Consider the following 15,847-nt stretch of genomic DNA (forward strand, 5'->3'; position numbering starts at 1 on the left):
CTCCCAAATCTCTAGATGTTCACCAACCTTGGAAGCTCAAATCGTCACTTCTGAACCTTGCAGTTCTCAGCACTGGCCTCCCCTGAGAACTGCTCTTTTTCTGGCCCCTTTGGTGCCCCTGCTTCTTCCTCTCATCTCTGAATGTCGATGGCCCCCCAAATCTGTCCACAGCTCTTCCCTGCTCATCTTCCACTCACTGCTTGTCTTCTCTGTGCGGACAGCTCCCAGACCTAGGACCCAGACCTGGTGTCTCCCTTTAGCATCCATCTCGTATTTTCAACTGCCTTCTGGATGTTTTCTGAGATTTTCTGCTAATAGTATGCAATAAGTCTGAAAACAAGTTCTATTTTTTCCCTCCAAGCTGGCTCTGCCTTCCGATTTTCCAGTTTTTATAAAAAACAATCAGATCGACCAAGAACACATCCTGCTTTTCTCCTTTTCTTTCGCTTTCATTGTTTTCCCCTCCAGTTCCGACCCTAGTTATTTCTCAGCGGGAACCTCTGCATAGCCTCCTCATTGGTCCCCTGTGTCGTCCTCATCCATTATGCTGATGCACCATTGTTCTCTGTGCATCACTGTGATGCTGCCAGACCCTCTGCAGAACTGTCGGTGGCTTCCTGGTTCCCATCAAAAAGGTTAGCCTGGCATCTAGGAAATCCCCATTTCAGGCCCTAGTCTGTTCCTCCTTATACTCAAGTCAAACCTGACCAGCCTCTCACCACCCCCAAACGTATCCCAATGGACCTGCCCTGACAACGCCGTTAAACCAGATGACCCCAGCTGCACAGCAGCCAGTGACACCTCACAACAAGGTGTCCTGCCTGGGAGTCTCAGCCTCATTCACGGCAACGGAGCTGGATCTTCGTGCTCTCCCAGGTTTTCGTTTGTGTTTTTCCTCTGCGAGTCCTGCTCTATTCTGGCATCGCCCCAGCATCTGGCCTTTCTCCCCCACTTCCAGCTCTCCACTTGCCCCTGAGCCTAGGTGATGCCCAGAGGCTGTCAGGCAGCACTGTGAACCCTTCTCCATTTGCCTGGGGGCCCTAGTGACCCTGGGCAGCTCACCATCCGAGCACTCTCACCCGCAGAAACCCACCCAGCCAGGGGGCTGACTTCCCTGGGTTGGGTTCCTAGAAGGTGATGGAGGCCAAAATTCCCTGCCTCAGCACCTGCTTCAGCAATTCTCTCAACCAGAAATGGACGAGCCCCCTCAGCCCTTGCCATGTCTGCTTGTTGAATTCCAAACTGTCCTTCGAGGCACTGCAAACGGCCCTGGCCCTTCCCTGCCCTAGACGGTCCCTTCCTTCTCTGACTGCTCTCCAGTGCGTCTGGCATCATCACATTCTCCCTCTGGTTAGTCAGTGGTATATCTGTCTTGTCTTTCTTGCTGTGAACTCCTTGGGGGCAGACATCTCACTTGTGTTTAATCTCCTACCACCTACCAAAGCGCCCGGCCCATCATAGGTCCCCAGTAAACATCTGTTAACAGGAGTGAATAAATGCTTTACTGCAGCTTTCCCCAAACACGGTTCCTTGGAAGACAAGTGGCCCCATAACATATGCATTGGCATTCTGTGACCAACTGAGTTTGGCACATGAATTTCCTCATGGAGAACTAAACGCACGCAAACCCACAGGGCTCGGGGAAGCCCCGCAACAAAGAAGCTTGTTTAATGATGATTCGCTTGGCAGATGAGCAAATATATTTGACCATGGGACTTTTTTTTTTTTAATGAGCTTCGTTTAGAACTCAGTTAAGGAAATAACACTTTACATCCTCTCAAAACCTTAAAATACCTGGGCAGAAGGTAAATTTCACAGAGTCACCTGTCCGACTCCTTGCAGTGGGCGAGTCAGGCTGCCCAGCCTCTCCTTAAGAGAGGTCTTTGCTCTGTGACACAGTCAACGTGTGATTTCTAATTTTCTTTCTTTTTTTGCTACCTAGTGGCTGAGGATGCGCTTCCCATGCTGTTCACCTTTATGGGAACAGACACGAGAGGGGTGAGATGTGCAAGGTGGGGGGCGGGGAGGAAGGGCAGCGGGGTATCATGGAGAGGACTCACCCCCGTGGCTTTCTGCTTAGTGTAGGCGTACTTGTCCCGAGTCAGTCTTTCAAAACGGTAGGTGGGCGCGAATGTGATTTCTTCTTCCTCTGAAATCAAACAAAACCCAGGTTTCAGCTTTCACTCCCCACGTCCCACATCTGGCTGAGTTTCCTTCTTCCCCAGGCGTGCTCCTTCCCCCGCCCAGGGTATTCTGGGAAAATGCGAGACAACGCTGGCTGGAGAGGCCCCGAAGGCAAGGCTGGCAGTTCTTACCAAAGTGCAGGAAAACCTTCTGGTCCTTCCGCTCCATAAGCAGCTGGTCGTGGGACAGGAGGTCCGCGTACTGCTGCTGCTTGATCTTCTGGATAATGGTTTCGGCCTCCTGCAGCAAGGACATGGCTACTGGTCAGCCGCCCCTCTTTGCCAACATAAGGAGGCACCTTACCACCCGCTGCCTGGCTCTTAGGCCCCGGAGCCCCTGGTGCCACTCCAGACCCCGGTCCCCTGGCGGCTGCTGGGTGGGTGCTTCTTAACGCAACCATTTTATAGGAAAAACTCAGCAAGAGCAATTATTAGAAAATTAGAAACGTCAACCCAATAACGTAAGTCTCTGGCTGTCCCAAACATTTTATTTTTTCATTGTCTTTTAATATCGTTTCATTAACACTTCATTAGGTAGGTGTGTGTCCTGCCCTTGCTCGCTCTCTCTGCAGGAATGAGACAGCCTGTTCTAAGGCCACGAAAGAATGTGAGACCTCAGGTCCCAAGTCCTTGGGCATCGGGCCTCTGCGATCCGGGCAGAGCCCTCGAGAGTTGGTGTGACACTGACTGGCCGCGCTGGCTTTGTCTCACGTCTCTCGTGTTACCTCTGCCGTGGTGAGAGAACCACTCTGACAGCCGCTTAGACTGAGAAGGGTCCCTGTTCACCCCTCTCCCTTCTGCCTGCTCAGCAGGAGAGAGAAGGAGCGTTGGCCCGAGGAGCTTCTCGGGATGGGGGGTGTGGTCGGGGAAGCAAAATGGGCAAAAATGGGCACAAATGGGCCACGCTCCTCAGTCCGTGCCGGCCGGCTGGGTGAGGCCAAGGCAGCCGAGGGATGCAGGATGTTGGGAAAACGTCCGGGAAGGGGAGTCAGAAGGTCTCGGCTCCTTCCCAGCTCTGTCAGCGACCTGTAACTGATCTGTCTGCTCCTCGGGATTCCCTCTCCTCCATAAAAGTGGGTCCGTTTCTGGCATCCTCCCTCTCCCTCCCAGGACGGCAATGCAAAAGCATTCAACACCCCTGGTAGCATTGGGCTGGTAGCAAAGAGTCTCAGGCAGACGGGCTCTGCTCTGCTCCAGGCCCGGCCCCGGCCATGTCTTCCAGGATCACCCAAAACAACCATGTCTGGTTCCGGACGTGTCCAGCGGCCATGCCTGTCCACTCTCCCTTTCCCGTGTCTGTGCCACAAAAGCCCCTGGCTGCTGTTCACTAGATCTCAGGTGGACGTCCCGCTTAAAGAAAGTCATCCGTGGGCTGGCCTGTGGCCCGTGATTTGGGGAATAAAACTGATCTGGTCTTCTCGGACTTCAGCCTTTCCTGGAATCTGGGGCTAGCAGGCTGAGGGGACCAGATCCCAGGGAAGGCTGAAGCATCTGAGTGGCGGTGATGAGGGGGTGTGGCTGGGACAGTCAGGTGGGAACTGGACGGGAGGGGAGCTGAACCCTCATGACGGGAACAGTGTTGAGTCCTAGGGGGAGTGGCTGCCTTGGCCTGGCTCAGCCTGTGTGTCTGGTGATTCTGACCTGAGCTAATTCGAGGGGGCCTCTGTCCCTTGCAGCCCAGCCCCAGGTGGGCAGCCCCTCACCCAGGTGGGCGGCCCCAGCCCCAGGTGGGCAGCTCCTTACCCAGGTGGGCAGCTCCACGCGGTAGTTGAGATCCCCGAGCCAGAAGAGGTGAGTGAAGCGGTGAGTGATGTTAAAGGGACTTAGTTTCTTGTCTCCCAGAGCCAGAAACCGGAGAATGTTCATATAGTTTTGGTTTCGCCTAATTAAATGACCAAGCAGCCATCTTAGCACAGGGTTCCCGTTTCCGCCATGGCAGGAAGTTGGGGTGGGTGGGGGGGTAACACGGCGGGGGGGGGGTCAAGGCATCGAATCTCCCCCCGCGCAGCGAACACCTTACGTGTGGCTGGGGCATGCCTGGGGCAAAGGGCCTTTCAGGCTGAACTGGGAACACAGGGCAGGGGCCCTGAGAGCATCTGCTCTGCAGAAAATCAGAATCCTAACTATTCTAGACGGCCGTCTTCACAACTGGGCCGCCAATAGGCAAATGGGCTTTGACAGGGAAGGGTGGCCAGGTGCGGTTTTGCCCTTTAGAAAGGAGTGGTACTTAGGCGTCTATTAGGGTGACGACACAGGGAAATGTCTGTTCTGTCCTTCAGAAAGGTCTCTCCCCCCGGGAGGTCACTACTGTGCTGCCATTGCCTGTGACGAGACCATGGGAAAAGTGCTCAGAGGCCAACAGGACAGGGCCCCAGCAGAGGGCTGAGCGGTCGCTGCGGTGTTTAGTGAGGGGTGTGAGGTGTGCCTGGGCAAGTAATCCCAACACAGGCTCTGGGGGAACGAGCACCATTACCTGAGTTTCTTTTCGCTTCCAGAAGTCAAGTGGCTGTTGACAAACCCCAGGGAGGTTCCGTTGAACATAAATGACACCCCTACGGCTCCCTTGTTCCCTAAATGGAGGGGAGAAGAAGGAAGTCAGAGTATCAAGTGGGCAAACTCGTCAGGTGGCAGGAAATCAAGGGGACGCAGTGCAGTTGATAGATGGGAGAAGCGGAGGCCTAGGAAGAAGGCAAAGCAGCTTCATTTGCGGAGGGAGACGGGACAGGGGACAGGCACTAGGAGGCGAGATTCCTTCAGGACAACAAGAGAACGGGGTGAATGACCAGCAGCCTTGGGTGGGGTTCTCTGCGGGGCCGAGGGAGAGAGGAGGCTGCCTGGGAACCCATGCTGGCATTTGCCCACAAGGAGCCATTGGTCACCCACATGCCAAGCAGGCGGGACAGTGAAAAGCAGCCAGGACTCGGCGGGCTGACCTTCTACTCAGCTAACTCCAGGGTCCTGGTGAGACCCAACCCTGTACCGAGACCACCTCGTTTTCTGTCCATTTTACGCTATTCTAGTGGTTCTCAAAGTGTGTTCCTTGGACCAGCGGCATCAGCGTCACTGGGGCACTTATGGGATGTGCACGTCCTCAGGCCCCATGCCGGGCCTGCCGAATCAGAAATTCTGGGGGCGAGGCCCAGTAATCTGCATTTAATGAGTCCTCTAGGTCAGGGGTGGGCATATGCTGGGCCTACCGCCCGCTAAAAGTGGTTTTTACCTTTCTAAATTGTTGGGAAAAAGTCAAAAGAATATTCTGTGACACATGAAAATGATATGAAATTGAAGTATAGAATCCATAAAGAACATTTTACTGGAACACAGCTACACCCATGGATAGAGCCTGCATGGCCTGCAAAGCAAAACGATATTCACTATCTGCCTTTTTAGAGAAAAGTTTGCCAACCTCTGCTCGAGGTGATTCTGACACAGGCTGAAGTCTGAGAATCTGCTTGGTCCAATACAGTAGCTACGAGCCTACATATCAAGCCCTTGAAATGTGGCCAGTCCAAACTGAGATGGGCTGTAAGTGTAAAAAACACATCGGCATCACAAGCCTCAGTAAGAAAAACAGAATGTAAATTATCTAATAGTTTTTTTTATTGAAATGGTGACTTCGATAAATACCGATTGAAATGGTAATATTTCGAATGTATGGCGTTTGACAAATGTATTATTAAAAATGACTTCACCTTTTCCTTTTCCTTTCTTCAGTGTGGCTATTAGAAAACTTAAAATGACCCATTTGGCTCCTGTTCTGTCTGGGCAGAACATGAATGAAAGGACCTTGGGGACTATCCAGCCCTGCTTCCTTGGGAGGGGCCAGTCGGGGGGCGGACAGGCAACCCAAACAGAGATGGGACACGGGCTAGAAGGAGGTTCCTGGGTAGCAGAAGGGTGTGGCCTTCAGAACAGGGCAGCCACTGAGACAGGAAGGAAGGAGGGACAAGTGGGTGTGGACGCAGGCAGTGTGCAGTCTGTCAGCAGAAATGCTGACGGCGCTTTCACGCTCGATGGCAGCAATTCTTCTATTTCCTGTTATCTCTGGGACTATCCTGTCCCCAACTCCAACCACCAGGAACTGCTGGCCTCGCCCTCAACTCTGCCCCCAGCCCACGTGGGTGCACCTGCCACATGCACTCACAAATTCACGTATACGGACTCCCACACACTCGCACACCCGCACAGACTGGCGCTCATGACAGGCACCCACACCCACACTCTCATACATTCCCACGCGCAGACTCGCACTCATCTGGTCCTCCACTCTTATTTCAATTCTCTGCAGCACCCTCGTTGGTCCCACCGGCTCGCAGGTGATACCGGCACTTCCCCATCCCACCTGCATCGGTCTCAGTCTAGATCAGGGGCTGGCAACATATGCCTGTGGCCAAATCGAGCCCACAGACTGTGCTATAAAATTTTATAGCAGTGGTCCCCAACCTTTTTGGCACCAGGGACCGGTGCTCCTATGAGAATCTAATGCCTGAGGATCTGAGGTGGAGCTGAGGCGGTGATGCTGGCGCTGGGGAGCGGCTGCAGGTACAGATGAAGCTTCGCTCGCTGGCCCGCTGCTCACCTTCTGCCACGCGACCTGGTTCCTAATAGGCCACGGACCAGTACTGCTCCGCAGCCCAGGGGTTTGGGATCCCTCTTTTACAGAACAGCCCTTCCCATTCATTTCAGGCCTCTGTGCTTGCTTTTCTGTGACAGCTGCGAGGAGGAAGAGTGACATCTGGCCTGCAAAGCCTCTAGTATTTATTCCCTGGCCCTTCACAGCAAGTCTATTAAGCCCCGTCCTAGGTCCCTGACACTCAAGGCGGGGCCTGTGGGCCACTCGATGGGCAGTCGTTGGAAACACAGACTGTCAGGCTCCACCTGAGACCTGCTGAGTTGGAACCTGCATCTCCGCCAGGACCCAGAAGCAGTGGTGTTGACACCGGTGAGTTTCGGTGGGGGGACCAGCCGCCCCAGTTTGCCCAGGACCAAGGGGATCCCAGGACACGAGACCAGGTTTTAATCCGGGGAAGTCCCAGCTGGCCAGGGCAGGATGGACGCGCGTCAGCAGGAGCGCACCAGGGAGAACACGGCCCCTCCCCACTCACCCAGCGTGTTGGCGATGCCCGTCTTCACGTTGTCGGTACAGATGTGGCTTATCCGGTTCTCGTGCTCCGGCTTGGCCAGCACCACGATGCGAATGTTCCAGAGGGTGTGGATGGTGATCTGGTGGGGAGGACACTTGTGACCATTGGTCAGGGCGTAGTGCCTGACCCCAGAACACCCGGAGATTCACACTCAGCCCTCACCTCCATGCTGTGGGGTTCCCTGTCTATAATCCCTACACTTTAGGGGACACCTAAGGACATCCCACAGACGAGACAAAGAATCTCGGAGATGGGAGCTGGGGCTGATGAGATGTTGATGAAGGAAGGAGGATATACAGGCACAGGCGGGGTCGCGGGAGGACCCCCGTGATTTTCAGCAACGCCTACGGACCCCATCGGTTTCTGAACGCAGGTGCCCCTCTCTGGCTCTGGAAGGGGGCGGGGGCGGGAGAGGGACCACTGAGCACTCAGGCGTCTTTGGAAGCTGAGAGCCAATAGGCCGAGCTGCCCTTGCCTCTGAGATGCTCCTGGCTGGCCTTGCAAAGCCCACTGCCCCAGAGTCCCACCCAGGGCCGTGACAGCTGCTCACTGTTTTAAAAGTCATGCTGGTGATTTCCTGCAGGGAGTTTTTGAGTATCTCCAGCCACTCCTTCTCTCCCAGGGGGTCCTCCTGGGTGCCGATCACGTAGATATCGTGGGGGATGTAATCAGCAGAGTCGTCCCGTGTCTTTCCCTGCCCCTTGGAGAGAAACCAGGACGTGATCTTCTTGGGAGGGGGGGCGTTACCTTCAACAGCAAAACCCAACACCAAGTGAGTCATAGGCACATAGGAAGAATTCAAGACAGGTGGGGGGAGCGCTGGGGAGCGGGGGTGGGGGCAGACACACAGTCACGAAAACCATTCCCGCCGCCCAACAAAATGTCCCAGACAGAGAGCTAGGTACAGTTATCCCTGAGGGTGTCAGGTAGGGTCAGAGGCCACTTCAGTTTCTTTTTAAAGATAATGTTAAGTTTCCAAGGCTAGAAAGACTAGACGAGTCCCTGGGGTGTCCTGAACTAGTTGCACAGATGTCAAACACTGGCTAGTCTTTGGGGCGACATCGGTACCCGGGACACACTTCTCGAGGGCCTGACATTCCGTTGGCAGGATAGCTCAGTAGGCCGCCAGGTGTGGGATGGGGCTTGCAGCCCACGGTGGGGGGACAACAATGGCTTCCTCACAAAAGAGACCTCGGCCTAGATCTGAGCGATGTGTGGGTGTTAGAAAGAGAAACGGGAGGAGCGTGGACACCCCCTCGACCCCCATCCCGAAAACTGAGTTGAAGCAGCTCAGTAAAGAAATGATGAGAGTTATTTCTCCTCTCAACGCCCATGACGGTCGAGTCAACTTTTTCCCCCGAAGACATAACCTTGTTGGCTCTCAAATGCCCAAAACCCAAGAACTAATTTGATGGCCGCTGGGGTCTGCTCTTCCCCAGGGCTCACGGTAGGAGCGCAAACGCTGGGGACTGGTGGTCTCTGCCTGGGGCCACCCACCCATCTTGCCCTGGTGCAGCCAGCTCTTTCCATTGTCTCCTGTGTGAAGGGCGCCCCCCCGCAGTTGTGCGGCGGGACAGCTGCCCCAGGCCCAGCCAAATCTAGACTGCCACGCTCAGAGGAGAAAGCGGGAAGGAGCCATGTGCCCGCGTGCATGAACCCGAGTGTGAGCGGTGACGCGATCAGGTGGCCAATAAGAAGCGCTGGAGAGGACAGATGGGCACGCAGGACACTGGGGCCTGCGCCTGAGCACTACGGCAGTGCTGCCGTGGCCCCGTGAAGGCCTGGGCAGGGCTGGCAGCTTGTAAATCAGGGTCAGGAGCTCAGGCCATCATCTACTCAGCCGACAGGCCAGGAGCTGCACACTGTTTTCATTTACTCCTGTCCCTCAGTGAGTGGCTGCTACTTGTCCCCTTCCTCCTGGATGCTTCTGAGTGACTATGCCGTGCCCAGTTGCTGTACTTCAAGAGGGACCAAGTGGGGTAGACAGATGCCCAGTTAAAGTTGAATTTCAGATAAACAACGAGTAAGTTTTAGAATAAGTGTGTCCCATGCAATACCTATTTATCTGAAATTCAAATTCAACTGGATGGCCTGTATCTACTTACTTTCTCATTGCTAGCTGAATACTTATACTAAACACTTAGCATAATTATATTTAGTATGTAAATATATAGTAGTACATAAGTATATAGTACACATATTTAGTACAATGTATATTTGGCATATATTTAGTACTTATTTCTAGCTAAATAGTTACACTAAATATTTAGTACTGTTTACATTTGGTATATTATATTTATATATTTAGTATATAATACACATTAGTATGTAAATATGTGTAATATATACATTTAGCATAATATATATTTAGTCTATATGTATTTATTTCTAGCTAAACACCTAACTAAAAATTATTTGTCATTTATATGAAATTCAGAAGTTCTTGCTTCAGGTCCGGGCCCCTTGCCTAAAGCCGGCCGGTGCCCAAGGTCCCTTCACCTAGATGTTGAGACTCTTTACCTAAAACCTTCCAATTTAGACAAGCGAAGTGACCCGCTTCAGCAGCTCTTGGGGTCCTAGGGCTCAGTCCTCGTACCCACTGTCTCAGGAAAAGAGTGGGATTCCCTAGAAAGAGCTGTGCTGAGGGGCTGGGGGTGGGAGAGTCAGACGTAGCCCCGCCCATTCGAGGGTGCGGGGGTGGGGTGGGGGGGCAGGAAGCAGTGCCCCCGGGGAGGTGACAGGGAGAGGAGGCAGGACCTACCCATGTTCCAGGTGCCGATGAAGATGGTGATCATGTCCGGCTCCGGCTGCTCTGAGTGCTTGTTTTTCATCTGCTGCAGGAGCTGGCAGAAGCCTTCTCTCTTCTGGGGATTGAAGGGCAGACACACTCAGAAAGGCCTCTGCCTCCCTGCGCGTTACACTCTCAAAGGGCTTGGTCAGCTTCGAGAAAACTGAGAGGGACGCAAGTCGGTACCAACTTCCGGGAGAGTGAGCGGGAAATATGTGTCCGAAGTCTAAGAAATGGCTTCGCTGTGACCAGCCGCCCCACTGCAAGGAACTGACTCTAGCAAAATAGTCAGGAACTGAACAAAGACCCAGCCATATCATGAGACCTGCAGCATGCATTTCGGTACGGAAAAAATTAGAGGCGACCTTGATGTCCACTCAGGAAATGAATTAATACTTGCACTATGGGTCATCCTCATGCTAGAATACCATACGGTTTAAAAACCGTGGTGCAGAAATACCTTATCGATAAGAACAGATGGTCTAAATCTATTGCCAAGTATCAAAAGCCAATTGACGAAACAGCATGAATAGCATCACTGCATTTTTATTAAAAAAAAAAAAAAAAATCCTGAAATACATCGTTCAAGGTTTACTAGTGGTATATGGGTGTTTCTGTTTTAAACTTTTCGCTTATTTGTAACTTTTTCACCATTGAGAAAAGATCACTTGTGTAATGAAAGAAAATTTAAAGAAACGAATTGAAAAGAACACACAGAGGCTGTCCCAGCCTCCTAAACAGCCCTTCCTTATTTAGTCGTCTGGCGTACACGCTGGGTGCAGAGCAGACACAGCCTCTCGTAGCTTACGGTCAAATAGGCAGGCTGGCGAAACACACGTACACAACAATTCTAGGTGGTACTGTGTGATATGACCAATATTTACTATTTCCGACCTACGATGATGGCAATTTCATGCGATTCGACCCAACCGCCAATCTGATGGCTGTGCTTATGGAAATCTGCCTTTAGTAAGGGATGGCTCAAAATTCGGTGCCTCAGTTTACCGCCGTGCCTCAATCTTGAGCTCGTAGCAATGGGCAGCACTGGAGTTTGAACTGACGCCCCTGTGCCCAGAACGACGCCCAGCCAGGCATTCTCTCTCTCCGCCTTCCATCGCCTGTCTGGCCCCCACTTCAAGTTTTTCCCAGCCTCCTCTCTCATTCCTCCCAGTCCTTCCTGGCCCTCCCCCTGGCCTCCTACCAGCCCACCCTGCCACTTCGCCCACGGGGCACTTGGTGGGGGCTGTCCCTGTGACAGCCTTGTCACGGCGCTGACCTGATGTGGTGTGAGCCCTTTGTGCCTGCCTCAGACGCCCTGTCTACGGAAGGATAAACAGCAGGGCTGAGACTGTGGGCGATGAGATCAATCCACAGAGAACCCCACCTCTGGCGGCACAGAGGCCCACCGCGACACCCCCAGACGCCTCGTATTTCCATTCGCTCACACCACGCTTACTCCAGAAGCCAGTCCTAGCAGGGCACCTCATTTCTGCAGAGTGGGCAAAGTGCAGACATGGAGGGAACGCTCGCTGGGACTCAGGTTTAAGTCTGGGGTGCCCCGGAGTGCTTCCAAGTGCAGCCCAGAGAAGCTCAATTCCTCCCAGTGGGGCTGGGGACTGGGTAGACACGGCGATAAGGGACGCACCCTCTCAGGCAGGCAACATGACAGAGGGGAAGATAGGGTTGCGACTCCTCAGATTCCAACTGGTCTGGAACGTGTCGCCTCACCTTTCTGGACTCAGCTTTCCCAGGCAGGAAATGGGTTGTGAGAACTGAGTGAGCTAATGGTGCGGACTTCCAGGCACAAAGCCAGCCTCGGAAACCAGGCGTCTCTCAGGCGTCCGTCATTCCCCTCCTGCCCATCTCAGTCTGTTGTCACTTACTTTGGAGTCAGCAAAAACATATTCCTTTCTCAGGGTCTTCTCCTTCTCTGTTTCCACCAAAATCACCAGCTTGTTCAGAAACTTCTGAGACTTGATGAGCTGTAGGACTTAAGAGGAATGGAAGTTCATTTATTCATTCGTCAGCTTGTCACCCACTATGTACAGTCTCCAATATTTCTGGCATCTGACCATCGACAATGCTGACTTTCCCGTCCCCAGGCTGAACACCGAATTTGTGCTGGATCTCCCAGATCCCTCTGCTCCTGGCTGCTCTTTTGAGGTGGGGCTCACATCTGGGGAGGTGCCTGGAACAAGCAAGAGGCGGCCTGGCCAGAGCAGAAGCAAGAATGTCCAACATTTCATCTTTTTCTCTCTACCTCCTCCACCTACTTCTGTCCTTCTTCTCCCTCCCTTACTCCCTCCCTCCCTCCTTCCTTCCTTCTTTTGCTTTACTTTCATTTTATATCTAAATTAAGATTTCTTTACTTCTATCAATGATTAAAAGACTCAAATTGTTCTACAAGATTTGCACACACAATAGTAGCCCCCAACCCCACCTCCCTCCAACGTCCCAGAGGCAGCCACTTTCAACTCTCGTGATGGATTCTTTTGGAATCTTACTGCACCTCTAAACAACATGCTTCTATGCTACCTCCTGGTGTTCCAGTGTTAGATATTTCAATATTTTCTATTACACACTGACTTTCCACTATGGAAGATGAAGGTTTGGCTCTCGTTCACACATGCGGCCTGTCTCCCCTCTCGCCCTTCCCCTGTCCCCACCAGGGCGTAATGTTGGTTCTTCCCCGTCATCCTTCCAATAATTGTATCACCCTTTTGGCCAGGTCAGCAGTATTTTTTAAGTGATGAGTATGGAAGTGCTATTGAGAGACAAACCCTGACAACTCTTTGTTTTTCCTGGAGTTAAGAATCGCCACGGGTTTTCGTTGGTCCTGACTCAGTTTGTAACTCTGTTTCCCATGGGATCGAGCCCTTTCGTCGGCTTTGTCTCCCACAGCCTCTGGGCCTTGTCTTCTCTGCACCGGTGACCTCTAGGCCTGACGTGTAGCCATTCCCTTAGGATCGTCCTTCTCCAGCATCCGGGACCCCATTCACCTCCGTCTCTCTTGTATCGGACGCCATTTTGGGGGATCTCATGTCTTCCTCTTTCTCGGTTTACGCTCTCGGTTTGGTAAAGCAACATCTCTAGTAGCTTTTCAAGAAAAGGAAAACAGGCAATACATGTTTGGAGGCCTGGCGTGTTTGAAAACTCTACGCTCACACTTCACCAGCAGGACTCTACGTCTGGAATCATTTTCCTCAAACTCTGCAGAACTCGCTCTATCGGTGGCTGCTGAGAAGTTCAACGTTGCTCTGACGGGCTTGCGTGCAGAAGAGCGCCTAGAAAAGCCTGCTTGCGAGGTGGCCCTCCGCCGGCATCGGGGACCTTAGATTCCGGGAGGGTCCCCAACATTCGCTGAGCTGATGACAGCAGCCGCCTGTGCCTGAACTGTGCATACAGTGTGGTTTCTGCGGGACTCTGCTTTCCTCCTGGGACTCTGGAATTTGGGTACATGCCAGAAGGGGGTGCCAATGTGGCCAGCCCCCAGGAAAAACCACAGGCTGAGTCTCTCATTTGTGTACCTGGTAGACGACACTTTACACGTGTTGTCACGCCTCATTGGGGGAGGACTCACGGAAGCTTGTGCCTAGTGTCCCCTGGATTTCACCCCCATACCCGTTCCCTTTGCTGATTTTGGTGGCTGTCCTTTCACTGGGATAAGTCACAGCTGTGTGACTATGCTGAGCCCTGTGAGTCCTCCTGGTGAGTCACTGGACCTGGGGGTGGTCGTGGGGACCCTTGCCTAACACAGTCCGTAATTCTGTCTTTTGCTTTGAGGTTCATAGGGTCTTTTCTTTGAATCCAGAGCTGTAAGACTTCCCAGCATTGGGTAGATCGACTTCCTCCACTGTGATGAGCACACGACCGGCCATTTTCAACCTGGAAACAGGCGTCGTTCAGTCCACAGGGTTTTTCTTGAATTGTTTTTTTAGTAAATTTTCTCACCCTGTTTCCGTTTTCTCTTATGGACACTTGTTATGTTGGTATTTGACCCCCTGATGGTCTTTTAATTTTTTAAAATCTCTCCTATTTCCCCTTCGCTTTGTCCATTTGTTCTACCTTCTGGGAACTTTCCCCACCTTTATCCTTCCATCCTTCCATTGATTTTGTTTTTAAAATTTCTGCTATGTTTCCATTTCCCCTTTCCTTTTTCCTTCTTCCCCCTTCCTCCTTCCTCCCTACCCCTCCTTCTTCATTTTGATTTTGTTCTCGGAATGTTCCTTTTAAAATCGCATTCTGTTCTTGTTTCACGGTCCTACTTCTTTTCATCTTCATCATTTGTTTCTTCCAATTTTTCCGTCTTTCTGTTTCTTATTGTCCTGAGTCTCCGTGTCTCCTAGTGCAGGCTTCCCTCCAGGGTCTGGTGGTCCCTGGCTGTCTGTGTTCCAACAGTGAGAGAGGGGGCCTAGTGAGCAGGGCTTCTCCCCAGGTGGCCTCATGGGCTGATTCATGGGGAAAACACTTGATGGCAGTGTCTTTAGATTTTTGCCCCTGTGCTGGTCATATGCTCCAGAGAAGAATCTTCCAGCTTCCTTCCTCCAGGGTGTGGGCCTGGCTGGCAGCATCCCTCGTCAGGCAGGGAGGAGGGCTACATTCAGAAAGTGACTGCTATTTAGTCCTCTGTTTCCAGCAGCTTCCTCTGCCCTCACCAGTTCTTTATCTTTCCTGGAGAATAAATATTCAGTCTTCTGCCTAATGGTGAGGGGAATCCACTGCCTATGTGGAGTGGAAAAGAATCTGGCACGTCTATCTCTTTTTAAACAGATTTTCATCCACTTCTGCTGTTTATAACCCTACCTTCGCCCCCACTTCTAAGGGCCCCTGATGTTATCGATCCCTGCATCCTTTGTGGGTTCTGTGGTATGAGTCAGGTGTCTCAGTTTTTCCTACTGCTTGTTTAAAATTTAGCTTCTTTAGGTTCCTCTAAGTCGGTTATCATTCTCCATCTGCTTTTCAGCATTCAGAATTTTGTTGCCATCATTTTTTTTCCTCTTGTTCTCTTTGATCCTGTGAGTTCTGTCCTTAGGAAGGGAACTGATGATAATGTGTGTGTTCAGCTGCCGTCTTGACTGGAAGTTTCACCCAAGGCACACTGTAGATGTCCTGTGAGCTCAGAAATCTCATCTGCCTGTCAGCAGAAGTAAATGTTCCATAGGATGGTTCCTACTGTTGCCAACTGGGATATCCCAAGACTTTTCCAAATCTGCTACTATTGGCCACGTCTCCCTCCCTCTGAATTCCTGGTTTTCCTTGACATCCATTTGCAGGACTGTGTGACTGACACCTGGGTGTGATATCTTGCTCGATCGGGATCAGTGTTCTACCAGGGCCAGTAAATGGTCCATCTGTCTCCACGTTTAGTAAAATAAAACTAGAAGCTCTTTTTGGTTCCTTTTTCCCTCGGCACCTCCCTCTCATCCTTCAGCAGATGTGAGCAGTTCTACCTCCCAAACATTCCCAGTCTGTCTTTCCTCATCTCAAGCCACCCCCATCTCTTGCCTGGCTGCTGCCATGGCTTCCGAATCGGTCCCCCTATCTCCACGTGCCCCTCCCCCCATAATTTATTCTCAGCAGGCAGCCACGGTTCATTTTAAAGTGGGATCACACCACGCCCCTGCTTGAAACCTCCTAAGGGTGGCTCAGATCACCCAGCCCCCATGATGGGGGCCCAATCTCTGCGCCATCTATGCTGGAGCCACTTGGCCTTCTCACACGCCAAGCTTGGT

The 15,847-nt window shown here is 52.2% G+C and overlaps 1 protein-coding gene across 1 annotated transcript in view; it reads right to left on the reverse strand.

Annotated features, from left to right (window-relative positions):
* Positions 1 to 15,847, reverse strand: part of INPP5D (inositol polyphosphate-5-phosphatase D) — a 111,841-nt gene that overhangs the window by 24,670 nt on the left and 71,324 nt on the right. The window contains exons 10-17 of the mRNA XM_006906622.1: positions 11,999 to 12,105; positions 10,089 to 10,191; positions 7,878 to 8,074; positions 7,289 to 7,406; positions 4,657 to 4,753; positions 3,927 to 4,065; positions 2,316 to 2,424; positions 2,061 to 2,149 (exon numbers count right to left, since the gene is read on the reverse strand). Coding sequence (XP_006906684.1) covers positions 2,061 to 2,149; positions 2,316 to 2,424; positions 3,927 to 4,065; positions 4,657 to 4,753; positions 7,289 to 7,406; positions 7,878 to 8,074; positions 10,089 to 10,191; positions 11,999 to 12,105 — 959 coding nt within the window. The remainder of the gene's footprint in view (positions 1 to 2,060; positions 2,150 to 2,315; positions 2,425 to 3,926; positions 4,066 to 4,656; positions 4,754 to 7,288; positions 7,407 to 7,877; positions 8,075 to 10,088; positions 10,192 to 11,998; positions 12,106 to 15,847) is intronic.

Source organism: Pteropus alecto, unplaced genomic scaffold (genome assembly GCF_000325575.1).
Source record: "Pteropus alecto unplaced genomic scaffold, ASM32557v1 scaffold110, whole genome shotgun sequence".
NCBI classification, from domain to species: Eukaryota; Metazoa; Chordata; class Mammalia; order Chiroptera; family Pteropodidae; genus Pteropus; species Pteropus alecto.